Below are 22067 nucleotides of genomic sequence, written 5' to 3' on the forward strand. Positions count from 1 at the left end.
GTACAGATATTAAGTATCATAAACTATGATTTTAAAAATATCAGTCTGCATATGTACATTTTAAAAAATCTCATCAGTCTTTATTTCCATGCTTATGGGGTTATGCTACGGTGATTTAAATATTGTTTTCACATGGTGAAAAACAGTAGATATGATTTTTAAATAAGTAAGATTATATTCATAAAAGTTTGAAATTTAAAAATATGGAACATTGGTGTTTTTTTTGTTTTGTTTTTTAAATCACACCAGTCTGCATACCCATGCTTATGGGGTTATGCTACGGTGATTTAAATATTGTTTTCACCTAGGGTGAAAAACAGTAGATATGATTTTTAATAATATGCAACATCACATTCATTTATCATAAAGTTTGATTTTTAAAATATGGACCATTGGTGATTTTAAACCAAATCAGTCTGCATATCCATGCTTATGTGTATTAATATGGATTATCATCGGATTTACTGCTTATGTGAAACTTTTTATGTGAAAAAGCTTTTATTATGAAAATCATGGATCAGCCGTCGGCTTACCGCAACATACTTCACTCTTCTACGAATGCTATTTGTGTGTTATAATGCAGCGCTATCTTTTAATGTGAAAAGACGGTGATATATACAGCGTTATAATTTAGTAAACCGATCTTTCGGATAGCTAACCATGCGGCATGGTGATAGAACATGTGTGTTGGTTAGCATCTCGTGCTACGCTGCTAACGGATCTCACACATTGTTATGGGCGCTATATCATTTTGCTTTTGTCTGTATATGTTTCAGAAAAACATTGCTGATGCTTCTGACGGTATACTGGTATATATTTTACCAAATAATCATCGTTTTAAACACTTTCTGAAGCGTCACATTCAGGTATGGAATGGATATGGTTGCCCATGAGTTCAAACAACATCCAGTTCACAGACAAATAGCGCCCCCACAGGCCCGGAGTTCAAACAACATCCAGTTCACAGACAAATAGCGCCCCCACAGGCCCGGAGTTCAAACAACATCCAGTTCACAGGCAAATAGCGCCCCCACCAGTCCCGGAGTTCAAACAACATCCAGTTCACAGGCAAATAGCGCCCCCACCAGTCCCGGAGTTCAAACAACATCCAGTTCACAGGCAAATAGCGCCCCCACCAGTCCCGGAGTTCAAACAACATCCAGTTCACAGGCAAATAGCGCCCCCACAGGCCCGGAGTTCAAACAACATCCAGTTCACAGACAAATAGCGCCCCCACAGGCCCGGAGTTCAAACAACATCCAGTTCACAGGCAAATAGCGCCCCCACCAGTCCCGGAGTTCAAACAACATCCAGTTCACAGGCAAATAGCGCCCCCACCAGTCCCGGAGTTCAAACAACATCCAGTTCACAGGCAAATAGCGCCCCCACCAGTCCCGAAGTTCAAACAACATCCAGTTCACAGGCAAATAGCGCCCCCACCAGTCCCGGAGTTCAAACAACATCCAGTTCACAGGCAAATAGCCCCCCCTAGTGCCCTGAAATGATATACAATGCACTCCTTACTGTGATAGGTCATCCTATGGTTGGAGATGATTTTGTTTAGAGCAAATTGTTTTAATCTAGCTATTTAAATGCTGATGTGATGTATTTAAATTTTCCAAGTTGTATGATTCATAAATTATAGGCGTGTGTGTGTGTGTGTGTGTGTGTGTGTGTGTGTGTGTGTGTGTGCGCGTCATCAACCATATAAAACGGCCCCACCAGGCGGCTTCAAATCATAATATGTTTTTCCCCCTCAGATTCAAACGTCGAGCGGAACGCCTTTGATGCCATTAATTCATGTGAGAACTTATTTTCTATTCTTTATAAATTAAATGTACCAATTTTTATGCGTCTTTATTTATTAATTTTAATTTATTTTAAGTTTTACTTATTTTTAATTCGTAGTGGCTACGCATGGGTTTGATGGAGACAGCACTGCCAATGGTAAGAACAAGATCCACCTTCAACGTAATGTTTTACGTTTAAGGAAATCTAACGTTTTATTTATTTTATAGATTTCATCCAATTCGTCACACAGCCTGGATTCCCGGTGGTCGACCTTACTGAAGACGAGAATGAACAAGACACCATCGTCGTAACAGATAGGCGAGACATAGTCGGAGATCAAATAGTTCCTACCCCCACAGCTTTAGACCAACCAAAGAAAAAGACTAGAAAAACGAATTATTCTGTACCCCCATTTAGTCCTGAGCTATTTAATGGTGAGGCTATCTACATGTATTAAAATTTAAACTCAAATTTGTCATACCATTATGATTGATTGTTATATTTCCATACAGCAGGTTCGGATAGAATCCATGATGATGATGATGACGATGTGACTGACTGGGGTGTGGCTCAACTCCACGCTTGGGATCAGAGCTCTTGGACGAGCGAGCGTGGCGAAGCGTCGAACGCCGGTCAGACGCCATTTCATTTTCACCAATCGTCGGAAGAGATCGATGTTGAAGAAGTAGCGCTGACCCCTCAACCAGTCGATGAACCATCCAACGATAAGCCTCTGATTCGCCAGCTCATTAATTCAATAGATGCATTTCGCAGTGAGTTTCGTGAGGCGAATGCGGATATAAACAGGAAAATTGATGCAAATCCTGCAAGGCAGGAAGAAAACCATAGCAGAATAGATGCCTTACGTAACGAGCTACGATCCTTTCAGCCAGAGATACATAGCAGATTCGATGTTCAGGATCGTTTTTTTCAGAATGTGAGCGATGAAATATTTCACCGCATCCATATTATCCGATTAATCATGGATGAGGATTCTGATATAAACGAGCATATGTCAACGCAACACCATAGTGAAATGCTGCTCAGGCTTCATCTTCTCCATACCCTCATAGATGAGATGTCTGCTACAATTAATAGTTTACTCACGATCCATTTTGTACCGCGTTAGATCATGTATTGATTGTTATATACACTCTTTGATTTTATACTCTTTGATTTATATTCCTTTTATATACTCTTATTATATTACATGTATACACTATGCTATTTTATCTATGCTCTATGATTTTGTAATATCTCACGTTTTATACTCTGTGATTGTTTTATACTCTGTGATGTTAGTCTGAATTTCAAAAATGGATGGATCAAAATACTTCTTTTCAGACGCTCGTCAATCAGACCAATCTGACACAGAACTGTCTCCGGATGAGCTTGAAACGATAAGTATGCTTCCAGATTCTTTAGAACAGTATCTTAATGTAGAATCGTCACACCAATCTGCTGATTTGGATCTTTTTGAATTAGTCGTAAATCCAAATATGAATCTCTATGACCCACCCATACAACACGGTGCAGGGTTAAATACCGCCGAACCACCCCCAGATCCTGACGACGATAGTGTAGAACATCCTACCGACGATGATAATACTTTCCGCGAAGGTAATCCTCCTACACATGAGCGATTAAGTCCCCTCGACATTGATGCGTTGATTCGCCGGGGTGGGTTCGTTAACGGATATCACGTTTTACCACGACCTCGTTTCAATAGCGTATCGTTGAGAAGGAGCATGAATCTGAGAGTCATCAACTCTGCAGATCTGGCCGATTATCATCGTTACTTACACGACACACTGAGCGGGATTGTTACTTTTGCTAGAGATTTTGGTGAGGATGTACCCGTGATTAATTTGACCGTGTCAGCCTCCAGTCTACAAATACCCATCAGCGCTGTTTTAACCGATGGAAATAATTATGACCCCAATTTGCTTTACGACCAAATTGAAAAAGTTTTACAGAGCAACGATCAGTTATTATCGGACCAGGCCGTTGAGATAGAAGCTACCGTTGTTATGAACAGGCAAGGAGGTGGGGGTCAACGACGTAAACTTATGGATCTGGCCATTGGTGAGGTGATCAAAAGAAAAAAAAACAGTTTATTTTGCCCCACAAATATTTCGAATAATTTGTGCTTCTCCATTTGTCTCGCCCGTTTTCTTAACCCACAACACCCGAGACCGAGTTAGAAAATCTGGCTACCACCATCCAAAACAGTGCAGGCTTCTCAATCCAAGATCCAATCGCTTTTAGCGACATAGCCTCATTTGAACGAGCTCTAGGCATTAAAATTGTCGTATTTCACAGATCTAACGCAGCTGTCTTAGAAACGTACAAAACTTGTGATGAACCCCATCCGAAAACGGTGTTCCTCTATCACCATAACGATCATTACTACATGATAACGAGTTTGACAGGGTTCATCGGTTCGGAATACGTATGCGAATTTTGTTACAAAAGTTACACCAGTCGCAGAGACCATCGATGCAAACACGTCTGTAACGTATGCTTCGACTCAGAATGTTACACCTACCCTAAAACGACCATACACTGTCTAGATTGCATGCGTTACTGTAAATCGAGCTATTGCTTCGAAATGCATAAAAAAAACCCACCTCCGGGTCACGAAAACCCCGCCTGTGATCTTATAAAATACTGTAAACTATGCAACAGACGCTACCAGGTTAAACCGGGAAACAAGAAAACCAAACACGTATGCGCTCCGGACAAATGCGACCATTGTCGCGAAATTCTGGTGGACGAGGGAGAACACCAATGCTTCATACAGCCCCTAGCGCCTAAGGAGTTTTGCGAAAAATACATTTTCTACGATTTTGAAACGCGTTATGAAAATGGGAGGCACGTGGCTAATTTTGTTTGCGCGATCACGTTCCAAGGGGAGAAATTTGTAGCTCGCGGTACAGGCTGTATAGCTAAGCTAATCAAGCGCTTCAGACAGCCGCGATATGAAGGCTGCTGCTTCATTGCTCATTACGCCTCCAGATTTGACTCCTTTCTCATTCTGGAGTATTTCTGCAAAGCTGGGATTGCCATCGAGGTTATCATGCAGGGATGTAAATTAATCCTTATGTATGATGAAACGTTTGCGCAGCGATACCTCGACAGTCATTCATTTTTCCCCGTTTGCCCTAGCCAAAATGCCAGCTGCGTTAGACTTGACGACGACTGAAAAAGGCTACTTTCCACATCTTTTCAACAGAGTGGAAAATGCGAAGTATTTCGGACCTTACCCCGACAAAAAGTTTTACAACTACGATAACATGTCGGATAAAGACCAACAAAAGTTCGATGCCTGGTACAGCACGGTTGAGGGTAAGTTCTTTGACTTTAAGAAAGAACTGTACGAGTACGGCGTTAACGACGTTGTGTTATTACGCGAAGGTTGTATGAAATATCGCCAGTCGTTCATCGAATGCACCAAACTTGACCCTTTCAGTTTTACGACGATCGCTAGTTGTGCGATGGGGATCTTCAAAACACATTTCCTTAAGAAAAATACGCTGGCTCTCACGCATAACAAAGCGTACATCCGACAGAGCAAATGCTATTCATCTGGTTCAATAGAATGGCTGGAGTATGTCAAAAAGACTCGAAACGTCGACCTACACCACGCCTTGAACCATGGCGAAGTATCCTTCGGTAAGTACTTTTTAGACGGTTACTACGAACAGAACGGGTTGAGGTTTGGCTTAGAATACAATGGTTGTGTACACCATGGACACTGCTGTCGCTTTGAAGCCCATCAGACACACCCCTTGTCGCGAGTACCTTACGGGGTTCTCAGGAGACAGTTTGACGATAAGGTCGAAATTCTGCAGAAGACGGTTTGCAAATCGAGGTTCTTTGGGAATGCGAATGGAGCAAAATGAAAAAGACCGATCCCTCCGTGATAGAATTTATGGACAATTATTCGGCCCCCGAGAGATTGAAACCGCGAGACACTCTGTTTGGTGGTCGAACTAACGCTTATAAACTCTATCACAAGGTGACCGAAGATGAAAAAATAAGGTATCTCGATTTCACCAGCCTCTACCCCTTTTGCCAGGCTAGGAAAAGCAATCCGATCGATCATCCACAAATCATTTTCAAAGATTTTGAACCGATTGAAAATTATTTCGGCCTTATCAAAGCGACCGTGTACCCTCCCCGCAAATTACTGCACCCGGTTCTCCCTTACAGATGCGAAGGAAAACTCATGTTCCCGTTATGTAGAACTTGCGCTCACGAGCAAAACCAGACCTCAACCTGTACCCACACGGATCAGGAAAGATCGCTGTCGGGCTGTTGGGTCAGCATCGAGCTTTTAAAAGCCGTCGAGAAGGGTTATGTGGTAGCCAAGATAGACGAGGTTTGGCATTTTCCTCAGCGGTCAGACGCATTGTTTGGCGATTATGTCAAAACGTTTCTGCGTTTGAAACAACAAGCGTCAGGGTATCCGTCGAATGTGGTCACGGAGGCTGAGAAAGAGACTTACATCCCTGAGTATTTTGAAAAAGAGGGGGTTCAACTCGACCCCGAAAAGATCAAGTACAACGCCGCCCAGAGGGCAATCACGAAATTGATTCTCAATTCGCTTTGGGGTTGGTTCTCGTTAAGACAGAACCTGCCTCAAACGACTCTGGTGAACGACCCCGAAGATTTCACCAGAATCGTTTTTGGTAATACCGACACACTGTCCTATTTCACATTCGTCTCGGACGACGTAGCTCTCGTTCAGCATAAACCTGACAAAGACGATGTTTGTAAGGCGCACGACGTTAACGTGTTTCTAGGAGCGTTTACAACGGCTCATGCACGACTGGAATTGTACGAATTGATGGACAGACTCGGCGACCGGCTTCTTTACTCAGATACGGACTCCGTCGTCTTTGTGTCTAGGGAGGGGGACTGGGAACCGCCTCTAGGGGGTCATTTGGGGGAGCTGACGAGCGAGCTAGACGACGGCGACTTCATAACGTGTTTTTGCACGAGCGGGCCTAAATCTTATGGGTACAAGACGGCCAAAGGTAAGACGTGCATGAAAGCTAAGGGTATAACATTGAATGCAAAAAACTCCCGAGCCATCTGTCTGGAATCCCTGATTGGTCTGGTTGACGGTTATGTGACGTCGCAGGATAGCGCCAAACACATCCTGGCTCACACCGAAAATATTGTGAGGAATAAAAAGACTCTCACATTGCACAACAAATCAGTCGTTAAAAAGTTCAAGGTGGTGTATAATAAACGCAGACTTTTGCCCGATTTCACCACTCTTCCTTATGGCTACTGATCAGGTGATGCACAGAGGGTCTCAGGTTGTTTCCGATTTTGATTTCAGACTTCAACATCCATTTAGTTGTGTTATAAGTGGGCCGTCCAATTCTGGAAAGTCTTATTTTGTAAAACTTTTGTTGGAAAAGGGTTTGACTATAATCTCCAAGAAAATTGAAAACATTGTATGGTTGTATGATTGCTGGCAGCCTTTGTACGACGATGTACTGAAATTGTACGACATTAAATTTGTGCATGGAATACCCGAGAGTCTGAATGACGATGATTTACTCATAAAACAAATCTTCTCATCGTGGATGATTTGATGCAGCAAGCTAGCGCCAACCTGGAACTCCAGCGCGTATTTACGCAATATTGTCACCATCGGAATCTCAGCAGCATCTATATAGTGCAAAATTTATTTGCACAGGGTAAGTCCAGTCGAACCATCAGCTTAAACGCCAATTACATGATTTTGTTTAAAAACCCCAGGGACGTCAATCAGGTAGCGATGCTAGGACGACAAATGTACCCGGGAAACACAAAATACTTTATGGAATGTTATCACGACGCGGTCAACCGATCTTTCGGATACCTATTGATAGACTATAAAGCTAAAACTCCGGAGCAGTACCGTCTCAGAACAGGATTGCTGTCCGACCGTCAAGTGGTTTATATCCCGAAAAAAAGAAGAACGTGATAAATCGTCATGTCCGCCAGACTTTGTAAACATCTGCCGGTGTTAAAACTGCTACATAAAGCGTCTCCTAAACAACGACGTGTTATTTTACAATCGGTGTCCGACGAATTCATTTTATCGCTGTGCGAATTGGCGCTAAACATCCTCTACGGCACGATCCCGGTCAATCGCCAGCAGTACCAAAAACTGAAAAAGAGAAAAGCGGAAATCAAATTTGTGGCCGATAAAAAAATTGGCATAGCGGCCAAGAAACGAGTCATCAACCAAAAGGGCGGCTTCCTTTTACCTTTATTAAGCGTCGCCGTCCCGTTCCTGACAAGCTTGATAGCCAATCGATAGGATGGAGTACGCTGAGAAGATGTATTTAGTCCCGCAGCATCAGCTGGATAAGATGAAAACTGAGAATGTACGCGAGAACATTCAACAGACTGTGGAAAACGATTTGGACGGTGCCATAAGAAATATTTTACATCGCACCGATTTGAATCCGTACGAAAAAGCCAAACTTTACACCAATACCCTAAGCAGGTTTTTGACCATCGTTAGACAAGGGGATCGTGAGAGCGGGGTTTTAACCCTCTCGTTACCCCATAGTGACCCTGAGCCTAAAGATGCGCAAACGCCAGCCGCTCCCCGCACTGCTAATGTTGAAGACGGTGTTGCTGAGGGGGCTGTGGAGGACGAAGTGCTGAAGAATGTCCCTTCGAGAAGCGTGAAAAACAGTAGATACATATTAAACAAGATGTCTAAAGCTAAAGGACTAAGCGGGTGGAACGAATCGGGGGAGTTTGTGTTCAAGGGTAAAGTCGTACCAGGTTCACACATGGTTGATTTGTTAAAAAATGTGACGGCCCCCCAAAAGGTTCGGGATGACCGGAGACCTCTGGGATGGACGGAGTTTCTACAGGCTTTTGGCGAGTTAAACATTCCTTTTTCTACAGTGCCGAATCAACAGGTCAGGAGCGTGATTAAGTCTCTAAAGAGTAAACCCGCCACCCCCGCCACCACACCCGATGTTAGACCTTATAAAAAGGCACGGAAATATTCATGCTACAGGACTCCGAAAGACTCTGTGTTTAAAATATCGACCGGTGATCCGAGGCAATGGTTGGAATTTTAACGAATGTATCTTACGATTAAATAAAGACGATAAAAAATAAAATGTTTTAAGATTTCTTATTTATAGATCAAACACGTTTGCACACAGGATGACATTTTATCATTACACACATGCGGTCTTAATCTCTTCACAAATAGGGATACCATTTTATCATTTTTAATATAATCGTCGGTGTATAGTTTCAACACACGGTCATAGTCACAACCTTTAGTTAAATGATATAGAAAAAACAAACAGTGCTCCCCACAGGTATTGGATGAATAATCCTGGACTTGTCTGTCGGAATATAATACTTGGGGGTGGTTGGTCGCTAGAAAGTGATCGATGCTGGTTGGGAAGCGGGTGCTGTTGGGTGGATTGCCAAAGCTGTCGAAAAAACAAGCGGGCCCCTCTTCGGGTAAATAAACGGCTATCCAATGCTCACCGGGTAGCCGAGCGGGGTCGGTGTTAATGATCCCCATCGCAGGTAAGGTCCTCACAGGTTTTTTGGGTAGTTGATCGCTCGGTAGAACCCCAAGAAAATGTGTTCTGCACGTCATTTTATCCACGATAGCTGTGAGTTGAAGTGTGTTCATCTCTCAATAGTAATCGATCAGCACCTGTCTGCGGTTAGACACTTCAATGAGAGAATCAAAAACGGCGTAAATGATTAAGTTAACGGTATTTGGCAGCGGTTGTCTGAAACGAGCTTCGACTCTGATATTTCCGGACTTGATAAGCGAAATGTGCTGGCCACACTCTTCATCCGGGGTGAGGTTAAACGCATAAAGCGTGTATCCGTTTATGAAATCGTTACTGTCGATACAGAGTGCGCGGTCTTTAAGGTGTCTACCGGTCGCCATCGAAAGCTGATAAAATTCACGCGCCGCCACACCGGCTTCGAAATTAGGTTGTAGAGGTTTAGCGGGGAATTGCTGAGAATCGACGTAGACGGCTAAGAACTCCAGATTGTAATGTTTGAACGCAAATGGATTTTTTGTGTAGGATCCGGTGAATGCATCGTTGTCGACCATGGCGATGATGATAGACTTTGGCAATGTTCCTAAAAACAGATTTTCTTGATTCAGAACACGAGACCCAGTAGGGATTGAGAACGTTTTTAGACAGACCCTGTCGACGGCGTACTTGGCCGTTGTTGACAGTAACGCCTGTGCGTGAGCCAGTCTCACCGGGGGTGATACAGACACTTTCTTGACAAATAGGGATGCCGCCGTTATATTTAATTTGTAAGCAATGTCGTCGCCCCTCATCAGGCAGAATTCATCTTTTGCTCGAATAAATCGCAACTTAACATCCACCCCATTCAGTAAAAGTTTCTCCTGGAAGAATATATCGGCGTGTATGGGGGTAAACAGTTCCACCTCCCTGCTCCGGCTGGTATAGGTCGCCCTCTTTGTCAGTCCCTCGTTATTGCCAGGGGGGTCATGCACATCCATCTGACCCGCCGAATCTTTGTGAAACAACGATGTGGAGAACAGAGATTCCAACGTATCCTTACCGTAGTTGAGCAGACTCTCTATGATACAGCGATAAGGATAGGTGCTTGAGCTTTGAGATATCAGGCGATCACCCAGGGTTATGTCGACTTGCGAAAATATTGTAGCGCCCGGGTAGTTAATGAGTCCAACCCTAGCCGGATGCGGGATATCGTCTCCGTCAGGCTGCGTGATTTTCACCCGTAGATAGAGCATGGTGTTATTGAGATCCATATAATCATCCCCGTTTCCCGCGATAAAAAACTCTATCGGGGCAGAGGGCGAAAGGGCCGATAACGGAGCTACTTCTAAATAGCTGTTTTTCTCGATGATGGTCTGTGTCAGAGGTACCGTAAATAAGTCCAGCTCGGACTTGATGCACTCTCCCGACATACGATGCAGTAACGCCATGTTAGAATATGGTTTTTACCCCTCTCTTGACCGACGCGTTTCGCCTAACAGTCTTCTTACGCTTTCTACGTACGAGTGAGCGTTTGTTTGATACATGTGTTGTTTTCTTCCTTTTCACCCCCGATTGACCACGCCTTCTCACACCGGGAGGTTTGGACGTTCTCTTACGTGCCATGACCATCAGACCAGATCCGCCTTGAGCTTTAGCATCATTGTCGTGGGAACGCATCAATACATTTGAGAAGACGTCGGATACTATATTTTTAGCAGCCGATTTTAGGTGGGGCTTTGCAATGCTGAAGCCTCTTTTTAACAGAGGTACGGCCATCCTGAACAGACCTCTAAAAATACCCCCTAAGCCGCTACCATACATAACCCCTCCCCCGGCATAACCCGGTAAAGCTCCCCTGGCTTGGTTTTGATAGTAGGCGACATAGTCCGGACTCTCTCTAGGTCTATAATGATAATTCATTTTTTGGTTTAAAGTGTAGTTTTACGATGACTTTCCCGTAAGTGAAGGGTACCGGTTTGTTTTGATCGTCCTTAACCTCTATGGTGATGTCAGTGATGTGATCCTTGGCGATCGATGCGTAATGCGGCTTGTCGTATCTAGCAATGACCGTCTCGTTGGTTTTACCCGATATATGTACGCATCTCAAAAGGGGTACGTGAGAATCGCCGACCACTTGATATTGGATAATGTCCGTGTAGACGTAGAGCGTGTAGAACCCTGCGTTGATGTCGCATTGATGGGGGGCGTACATCATAATGGTTTTCGTCAAATCTGTTTCTTTATCGTAGCTCGATTGTCCGAGATACCCGCCTTTCGCTAATCCTAAAATAATGCCGAGTCTCCCTCGGAAGTAGAGTGAAACGTTGGGTTTTGCCACCAGAAACAGTTTGTTTTTTATTTCATCATGAGTCAATACCCCATGATTTAGGATAAGTTGATTTATAACACGTACGATGGCGCGAATATTCGGGTAGTACCCTCCAGCTATGTTTAATTGCTTCGCTGTGTTTTTTTTAACCGTATCACCATCCGACGCAATGTTTAGGGTGAAATATCCTTCTTTGTCGTTAAAGCTATACCAACTTCTAGGATATTCGATTTCGACTAGTCCGACTTGCCAGGGTCCTTTCAAGCTTATAGCTTTTGGTAGTCTGGTTGTATAGCTGGATATTCGATTTTGGGGGTAAACCCACGACGATGCATTGCATGGTAGCGTGACGTAGAACCCGTGCTCGTCCATGATGGTATGATCTCATCCGTTATGGTCGATGCGTTTTAAGGAGATTGCAAGTCCACCACAGTTTTTTTATCTACATAGCTGTTGAATTTTGAAGGCCATCCTAGCCATTTCACTAAAACAAGCGTAGATTTGCCTTGTTTTTTCTGACCTAAAATCTTTTCCACCTTAAAAGATTTGTTTTTACTCACAATTATTTTTTGCAGCTCTTTTTCATAAAAAACCCCTTCAAGGACTTCGCCGTCATAATCGCTGAGTCTGTAGACCGGGGGTTGGCGCGGGATACATGAGGATACAGTGAAAAACTCTTCTGTGTAGTTCTGCTCATAACCTTTGGCAAACGGACCTCTCACTTTAGAAATCCTGACGACGTCGCCGACTTTGAACTTTAATACGGGTTTCTCGGTCTTATTCTTCTTTACATCCCCATACAAGTTTTGAAACACTTGACCCTCATTGACTCTGCTGACGTCCACGGGTCTCATTCTGATACTGCGATGATAACTGGTATTGTACCCTTGAATAATGTCCTGTAAAACATCTATGTATCGTCGTGAATTGGTAGCCGTTAAAAATCTCCACATGCGACTTTTTAACGTTCTATTAAATCGTTCAACGACGCTGGCTTTCAAATCGGTAGCGGTAGCGAAATGATTAATGTCATGCTTTTTCATGAGATTTTGAAAATGTTTGTTAAAAAATTCCTTCCCCTGATCCGTCTGCAATTTCTGTGGGACACGCCCCTCTTCGAGTATAGACTCGAACGCTTTGGTAACCTCAACCCCGCTCTTATTCTTCAACACCCTGGTCCACGCGTGTTTGGTGAAAACGTCCACGCAGGTCAGCAGATATTTATGACCGTCATTATCCTTGGCATAAGCGGTCATGTCGACCAGATCAGCCTGGAACTGAGTATCGATTCCGTATACAACCACCCTATTTCGTTTGTATTTTATCGGCGCTGTTTTGTGTAATGTGTAAGCATCCTCACCAGCCAGCCATTCTGAAACCTGTTTATCGCTTAGGCGGACTCCGCTATCTTTTAAGACGGCATCTTTTAATCGTTTTTTACCCCCTAAAGAACCTGGGTTGGACGGTGTATAATAAGCCTTTTTCATGAGCTCGGACATGATGATGATGATGTTTCACCCGCTGTGAAAGAATGAGAGGTACGGATGATTTGAATCAATCTTTTATTAAAAAAATATGGATATAATGACGTTACAGAATATACAGGCTAAGTAAAAATGGTTATAATGACATGTCTGTACACGCTAGGTAAAAAAAATGAATATAATACAACAAACATTAAGTAAAAATGGATATAATCATGCTACATGCACACTCAAGGTTAAAATGAATATAATACAACATAGTAAAAAAATGGATATAATGACGTTACAGTCTAAGTAAAACGGATATAATACAACGGTCTAATCACAATCTAGCCAGAATAAAAAGTCGCGGAACACAAACATGTTTCTGTTTAGGACATAATCGGTAAACAGTTCAATAATTTGGTCGACGTTGTTAATCAATTGACGACGTTCGACCATCTCCTCATCATCAGTGTCTAACCCCTTTGACTTTTTGACCAAATGGATACATACATCAACTACAAACGTGAACATGGATAACGTATCATAGACACCGATGTCAGACTGTGAACCGTACAGCCAATCGAGAACCTGTTTTATCACATAGAATACTTGTTCGTCATCGTCAAGACATGCGGAGATCATAGAGCACCATGTATTGTTACGACCCAGACCTCTTACATTTATCATCATTTTCTTGAGATTGGTCTCACGTGTACTGTCGTCATCATCCCGTAAAATTTCAAACGGGGAATCGGATGCGTCCTCAATAATCTTGTTCATAAGACCGATGATCTGGTCTTTGTAATGATCTTTAAACATGGATGCTATAAAGTGTGTTATACTCCCCACAACGCCCATGTCGGAGGAGGTTTGGTCACTCCCCATTCACGATGGAGAGACCTTCCCAGAGATCAACGACGTCGTAGATGATCTCCTTGCAGGGTTTGTCCAGAAGTCTCCCCCTGATTTCTTCTAGCTTGGCTGTGATGAATGGTTCGTCTTTTGATTCATGCAGAATACCCCCGACTGTTCCTTGAATACGGTGGGGTCGAGATTTTAACCCACACCGGTTGAGGATAATAGTAATGATGGTATGAAAATTGGGTTTAAACAGCTTGCCTGACAGTTCATCAAAGTGTGGGTCGAAGAAGTAGTTGGGAGGGTCAAACAGGCAGGAATGCTGCAGCTGGCTAGGATGATCAATCGCACACCCCTCACATTCCTCCTTCAGCTTATCACCAATGAGATGTTGCAACAGCACCACGACCGCTGCTTTTATGATTTTGAATCCAACGTCGCTGAAACATCCGTCTGTAGCATCTAAATTGGGTTTAGCATCGGGGTCGTTGCGTCCGTCGGACTCGTAAGTCAGGTTGTGAGATCCAAGCTTTTTGTTGGATGGTGGTGAAGGTTTAGTGCAAGCGCAGTCGCACTCGATCTCCAAATCCCAGTCTAAGCGACGTTTGGTAGTTTTAGTCTGAGCCCAGTCGTTTTCAAAGCACGGTGCCAAGGCTATGCGACGTCTGGTAGTTTTGGCCGGGGGCCAGTCTTTGTGGAGACCCGATGGTCCGGCGTCGTCGGTCAGAATATGGTCGGTCACGCTATCGTCAGGGTCGAGAATGTTGCCGAAAGAGATACCGCAGCTGCACACGTGTGTGGGTTCTGGACCTCCGTCTTCAGCCATGGTTTATATGTGTTTGCTCGGGAGGGTCTGGTCGCTGGAATTTATGAGGTTGTAGAAGAGGGCGGAACGTTCTAGAATTTTAACCACGGTTTATAAAGACGCTTGGGAGGGTCTGACAGTCGAGCTTTAGGATGACTGTAGTGAATGGGCGTGGATGGCTTAGTAAACGAACTGCTGCGCGCGCATCTCTCGGGGTGGAACAGCAGCACTTTGATTTTGTTGTATCCGTCGTGCAGGTCACACCATTTGAACATTTTGTTGATGGCTGAAAAAAAACTAGTCAGCAGATTCAGATCGCACCAATTGAACACAAATTGCATTTCGTACAGATCGTGATGCTCGTTAGGCCGGATAACTCCTGATCGAGTGCTGTCTAGCTTTGTCTTGTCTTTACAGCAGAATATGTAGACAGAATCATTCGGCTTCTTTTTAGTATGGTCACCTACCACACGGTACCGGGTGTTTGGGCTTACACCGTCCCACTCGGCAGTGTACAAAGGCTCTTCGCCGATGTCGTGCAGATCCTTCCAGACAAACGTGTAAAATAGAGTCCAGTCTTTTTCAGGAAATACAACACACGGATCTTCCCCAGGCTGAAACTCACCCACGCCGTCGGCGGTGTAGAGTATAACAATTCGTGAGGGTTTATGAAATTTGTACCCGAATACACGGTTACTACACATCATATATTCAGCTTGAGTCCATTCCGAAGTTTCATGGAGAAAGTTTGTCAAACGGACGTGTCCAATGGCCTTTCTCGGTGCCATAGTCAGACTTTCCATCATCTTGCTGGTCAGCGCCATCTCTGGGGTTTTAGGGGAGGATGAACCATCCATGCTCATGTAGCTCATGGTTCTCTTTCTGGTCTGGCTACAACACACAGTCCCTATTTATATAGCGTGCTCAGGAATGCCAGGATATCGGATGACACGCACACACTCACAGACAGACGCACACACACACAGTGCGGAGACTGTCAACTTTAATCCAATTCTTCACCATAGTGAAACGGTAAGATGATTTTACTTTTGTAATTCTAATCTATTCTAATCTATATGCGACATTAGAAAAATTATTTTCTCACCCCGACACGGAGGGGATTTCCCACACCAAGAAGTTATTTCCCCCCGGGGTCAATAGGTCAAAATCAATGGGGCAAAGACAACTGGCAAAGACAACTGGCCACTTCACATATCATACAAAGGTCAATAGGGTAAAGACAACTGTCAACTTGATCGATCGATAGGTCAAAGGTTAATCCCTAAATTAAGCGACCTCCGGAACAACCCCTCCGGAAGGTCAAAGGTTAATCCCTACATCAAAGGACCTCCGGAACACCCTCCGGAAGGTCAAAGGTTAGCCCCGCCCACCTGTCAATCATAGGGTCATAAATCATTTTGACATAAGCCGAATGGTTATAACTACTCACACTGCTTGCAGGGCAGATTATGGGAAGGAGCCATCTTCTAAAAAGCACATCAATCTCATCAATAGGTTTCTGTAGTGTAGTGCTCATCACATTCGCCTAACTCGCGAAAGGTCCTCGGTTTGAAATCGAGCAGAAACAGTGGTTGGGGTCTGACAGAAAATTTATACTGTTTGCCACGCTAGGTGAGTGTAGCGCTCATTTCCTTTATACGCTTTTTAACTCTCTTGGGTCGTTTTTTTTCCACATAGCAGCAACATAGACTTAAAATACTCCGTCATTTTACGTCATATAAATAAAATCAATACATGATTATAAACTATAGAGGGTCTTCTTTTTTTGTGTACACTCACATTAACATCAAAACCGTGTGCTTTTGTAAAATGAAGAAAATAAACAGGGTGTGCTTTCTGCCTCTCTGTCTCCGTTAAATTTTTTTCTGGTGCACGTCTCTAAACTTAAACAAAGCTCAGCGAATACTATTCACACAAGCACGAGCAATATATCTTTATAATCATTTAAGTTTGTACTTTTAAAATATCTAATTCAAAACTAAAATAAATATTCTCTGTTTATGTAATCTATTAAAAAAGAGAGAGGTGTCAGCCGATCTACTTATCGTTCTCTTAGCTCATTATTCTGCTAATCTGACACGCCCACGGAGAGCGCGCGGTATTCAAACGCAAATGATCTGAAGCAACACATGCAAAGTGTCAACGCCCCTCATAAACGCGATAACACAACAAATGTAATCATCAGATTAATGTAGCCTACTATTTCTTCTTGCGAGGCTGTGTGAGGAGTAATCCTGGGACATTTACCTCAGAACATGTGCTGTTTTTTTTTCATTCCGAGGAGCAACGGATCCATCTGATAAGTAAGTTCTTTATTATTATTGTTCTAATCGCGATATCATAGTGTATGTAAACCGCAAAAAGACTGTTTAAATATTAATCGCGTCTGTGTGTGAATGAATGAACTGAACAGTTTTTACCAAACCCTATTGCTATACTGAGATGAGTGAAAATCGACTGAAATATGTTGAAATAACGTTAAAATGTCTTTGTATTAGCAACGTATTAAACTGCAAATTAAAATTTATGCCCTAATATAGGCTCATAAAAACAACAAACGATATGCCTATGTTACAGACGAAATATGAAAGACAACATTTTGTTGACTAGTTTTGGATAGATTATTAACTGTTTAATGTAAAATATGCTACTGCCACATTGAATAAGCTTTTGTTCACCAATTTCTGCTCAAATGTTATATATTACGCTATGTTTGTTTTGTCAAAAATAAAGTCATCAAGTAGGATGCTATTATAGTGTTTGTTCCAATGTAGGCTTTATTCAAACTAATGAATCCTTAACTATGAAATATGTATGATAAAATGTATAATTTAGTTTTTACAAAGAAATATGAAATATCCATCTGAGAAGTAAGTTTTTTTATTATTGTTCTAATCGCGATATCATAGTGTATGTAAACTGCAAAAAGACTGTTTAAATATGAATCGCGTGTGTGAATGAATGAACTGAACAGTTTTTACCAAACCCTATTGCTATACTGAGATGAGTGAAAATCGACTGAAATAGGTTGAAATAACGTTAAAATGTCTTTGTATTAGCAACGTATTAAACTGCAAATTAATATTTATATGCCCTAATATAGGCTATCATAAAAACAACAAACAATATGCCTATGTTACAGAAGAAATATGAAAGACAACATTTTGTTGACTAGTTTTAAATAGATTATTAACTGTTTACTGTAGCCTAAACTATAGACTACTGCCACATTGAATAAGCTTTTGTTCACCAATTTCTGCTCAAATGTTAAATATATTAGGCTATGTTTGTTTTGTCAAAAATAAAGTCATCAACTAGGATGCTATTATAGTGTTTGTTCCAATGTAGGCTTTATTCAAACTAATGAATCCTTAAATTTGAAATATGTATGATAAAATGTACACTTTAGTTTTTACAAAGAAATATTACACTTGAAATATTGTTATTTTAATTGTTGCTGTAATTGTAACCTTTTTAATAAAATAGCAAATAATATATTTACAAGGTAGATGTAAACAAAATCTTAAAAGGTCAATATAAGCCTTCTCTTCAAATTATTTGTATTGTGTTTTATTAGTGACAAATTTGGGGAGAGGATACATATTCAAAACTTTCTGAAAATACAGTATGAGAATTAACTACACAATTACTAGAAATGTTCACCTTGGATATTATACAATTTGCAAGCAAAAATACAAGTGGAAAAATACTATTTTTTATAGATGTTTCCAACTGTGAACCAATTTTGTAGTATATATACACATTTCTTTTCTTGTGTCCTTGTATTCTTTCTTGTGGCTCAGTGACACACCTGTGGAAAGCTCATTATGCGGCTCATTAAGCAGGTCTTTTGTCTTCACAGGTGTGAATCAGACCATTATACATGAGTCACGCCCATTTCGCATATTGCCTTTCCAAACAAAAAGTGTTTTACTAAATTTAAATCAATGTATTGTTTTATGTGAATGATTTGGAAGGATGATTTTCAGATCATTTTGAAGCAAAAATCCTAGGCGAGAACATCAATTAGTCAAAAGTCTTGTGGACACATATTTAGTATGTGTTTTGTGGCCTTATTTCAGAGACTTTAAGTTTTAGTTTTTTCAATAACCATGCATAAACAATATTCTCTCAAAAATACAAACATGTACATACATCTTGCTAACATATTATGGTAGCCCTGTTTGTGCTATATAGAGTGAATTTACACCTTTGCCATTAACATGTTTATAAATAACTGAAAAAAGCTCAAATGTTAGAGCATGTCAGAACACCTCCAGAACCCCAAAAACACTTTGGACCCCAGAGGGTTAACAAGCGTGCACCTAAAGATTTATGTCTGCCACCTGAAGACGTGTTTCCGTAGTGCAGAGGTTATCACGTTCGCCTCACACGCGAAAAGGTCCCAAGTTCGAAACTGGGTGGAAACAGTGGGTGGTTTTTGCAAAAATTTCGTATGCGATTTTCTGTTGAGCAGGTCAGTACACTTGCAGGGATGTTTGTGGTTTAATCTCTTTAGAAAAGGACAAAAATAAAACAAATGACCGTTGAGGTTTCCTGTACAGTAATAAAAAATGTTTGGTCTGCAAACAAAATTAGCAGCTTTTTGCCATTTTTAAAACACTGGGCAGTCTATAGTTTCAGTCGCTTTTGAACAAGCGTACCCCAGAAGCGGTGGGACTGACGTCCAAATCAAGTTTCGGAAGTTAAGTGGTTATCACGTTTGCTTTACACGCGAAAGGTCCTCAGTTCAAAACTGGGCGGAAACAAGTGGATGCGTTTTAAATATAAATGCTGCAATTCGCTACAAAACCCTTACTTTTGAGACAGGTGAAGGCCATCGTACCAAGGAGCTGTAGGCAGACTGCCATGCCGAATGACACTAGGTGGGTGCCGAATGACCTCTGTTCTGTTGTTTGTGGAATTCACAGACTGTCACACTGCTTGCAGAGCAGATTATGGGAAGGAGCCATCTTCTAAAAAGCACATGCACCTCATCAATAGGTTTCTGTAGTGTAGTGGTCATCACATTCGCCTAACACGCGAAAGGTCCTCGGTTCGAAACCGAGCAGAAACAGTGGTTGGATTCTGACAGAAAACTTTAACTCTTTTCCACGCTAGGTGTGTGCAGCGCTCATTTCCTTTATATGCTTTTTAATAAGCGTGCACCTAAAGATTAATGTCTGCAACCTGAAGACGTGTTTGTAGTGTAGTGGTTATCACGTTTGCCTCACACCCGATAAGTCCCCAGTTCGAAACTGGGCGGAAACTGTGGGTGATTTTTGCAAAAAATTCGTATGCGATTTTCTGTTGAGCAGGTCAGTACACTTGCAGGGATGTTTGTGGTTTAATCTCTTAGAAAAGGACAAAAATAAAACAAATGACCATTGAGGTTTCCTGTACAGTAATATAAAATGTTCGGTCTGCCAACAAAATTAGCAGCTTTTTGCCATGTTAAAAACACTGGGCAGTCTATAGTTTCAGTCGCTTTTGAAAAAGCGTACCCTAGAAGCGGTGGGACTGACGTCCAAATCAAGTTTCTGAAGTGTAGTGGTTACCACGTTTGCTTTACACGTGAAAGGTCCTCAGTTCAAAACTGGGTGGAAACAAGTGGATGCATTTTAAATATAAATGCTGCAATTCGCTACAAAACCCTTACTTTTGAGACAGGTGAAGGCCATCGTACCAAGGAGCTGTAGGCAGACTGCCATGCCGAATGACACTAGGTGGGTGCCGAATGACCTCTGTTCTGTTGTTTGTGGAATTCACAGACTGTCACACTGCTTGCAGAGCAGATTATGGGAAGGAGCCATCTTCTAAAAAGCACATGCACCTCATCAATAGGTTTCTGTAGTGTAGTGGTCATCACATTCGCCTAACACGCGAAAGGTCCTCGGTTCGAAACCGAGCAGAAACAGTGGTTGGATTCTGACAGAAAACTTTAACTCTTTTCCACGCTAGGTGTGTGCAGCGCTCATTTCCTTTATATGCTTTTTAATAAGCGTGCACCTAAAGATTAATGTCTGCAACCTGAAGACGTGTTTGTAGTATAGTGGTTATCACGTTTGCCTCACACGCGATAAGTCCCCAGTTCGAAACTGGGCGGAAACTGTGGGTGATTTTTGCAAAAAATTCGTATGCGATTTTCTGTTGAGCAGGTCAGTACACTTGCAGGGATGTTTGTGGTTTAATCTCTTAGAAAAGGACAAAAATAAAACAAATGACCATTGAGGTTTCCTGTACAGTAATATAAAATGTTCGGTCTGCCAACAAAATTAGCAGCTTTTTGCCATGTTAAAAACACTGGGCAGTCTATAGTTTCAGTCGCTTTTGAAAAAGCGTACCCTAGAAGCGGTGGGACTGACGTCCAAATCAAGTTTCTGAAGTGTAGTGGTTACCACGTTTGCTTTACACGTGAAAGGTCCTCAGTTCAAAACTGGGTGGAAACAAGTGGATGCATTTTAAATATAAATGCTGCAATTCGATACAAAACCCTTACTTTTAAGACAGGTGAAGGCCATCGTACCCAGGAGCTGTAGGCAGACTGCCATGCCGAATGACCTCTGTTCTGTTGTTTGTGGAATTCACAGACTGTCACACTGCTTGCAGAGCAGATTATGGGAAGGAGCCATCTTCTAAAAAGCACATGCCATGATATCACGTTCGCTTTACACGCAAAGGTCTTCAGTTCAAAACTGGGCGGAAACAAGTGGAGGCATGTTAAATATAAATGCTGCAATTCGATACAAAACCCTTACTTTTAAGACAGGTGAAGGCCATCGTACCCAGGAGCTGTAGGCAGACTGCCATGCCGAATGACACTAGGTGGGTGCCGAATGACCTTTGTTCTGTTGTTTGTGGAATTTACAGACTGTCACACTGCTTGCAGGGCAGATAATGGGAAGGAGCCATCTTCTAAAAAGCACATCCCTCTCAACAATAGGTTTCTGTAGTGTAGTGGTCATCACATTCGCCTAACACGCGAAAGGTCCTCGGTTGTTTAATCTCTTTAGAAAAGGACAAAAATAAAACAAATGACCATTGAGGTTTCCTGTACAGTAATATAAAATGTTCGGCCAACAAAATTAGCAGCTTTTTGCCATGTTAAAAACACTGGGCAGACTGTCACACTGCTTGACCTGAAGACTTGTTTCCATAGTGTAGTGGTTATCACGTTCGCCTCACACCCGAAAGGTCCCCAGTTCAAAACTGGGCGGAAACTAAGGGTGGTTTTTGCAAAAATTTCGTAT

General features: G+C 42.2%; 1 protein-coding gene and 2 non-coding genes across 3 annotated transcripts; 2 read left to right on the top strand and 1 right to left on the bottom strand.

Moving 5' to 3' along the window:
* Positions 1–9475: 9475 nt before the first annotated feature.
* Positions 9476–10783, bottom strand: LOC143715745 (uncharacterized protein F54H12.2-like). Its single transcript, XM_077207480.1, has one exon. The coding sequence runs from the start codon at positions 10781–10783 to the stop codon at positions 9476–9478; it is 1308 nt and encodes a 435-aa protein (XP_077063595.1).
* A 9038-nt stretch (positions 10784–19821) lies between these two features.
* Positions 19822–19894, top strand: trnav-aac (transfer RNA valine (anticodon AAC)). The gene has a single exon. It is a non-coding gene; the product is annotated as a tRNA-Val (tRNA).
* A 767-nt stretch (positions 19895–20661) lies between these two features.
* On the top strand, positions 20662–20734 carry trnav-aac (transfer RNA valine (anticodon AAC)). Its single transcript has one exon. It is a non-coding gene; the product is annotated as a tRNA-Val (tRNA).
* Positions 20735–22067: the final 1333 nt, after the last annotated feature.

The sequence above is a fragment of the Siphateles boraxobius genome, unplaced genomic scaffold, assembly GCF_051911475.1.
Source record: "Siphateles boraxobius isolate OS27281-9 unplaced genomic scaffold, OSU_SipBor_1 6, whole genome shotgun sequence".
Taxonomy (NCBI): Eukaryota; Metazoa; Chordata; class Actinopteri; order Cypriniformes; family Leuciscidae; genus Siphateles; species Siphateles boraxobius.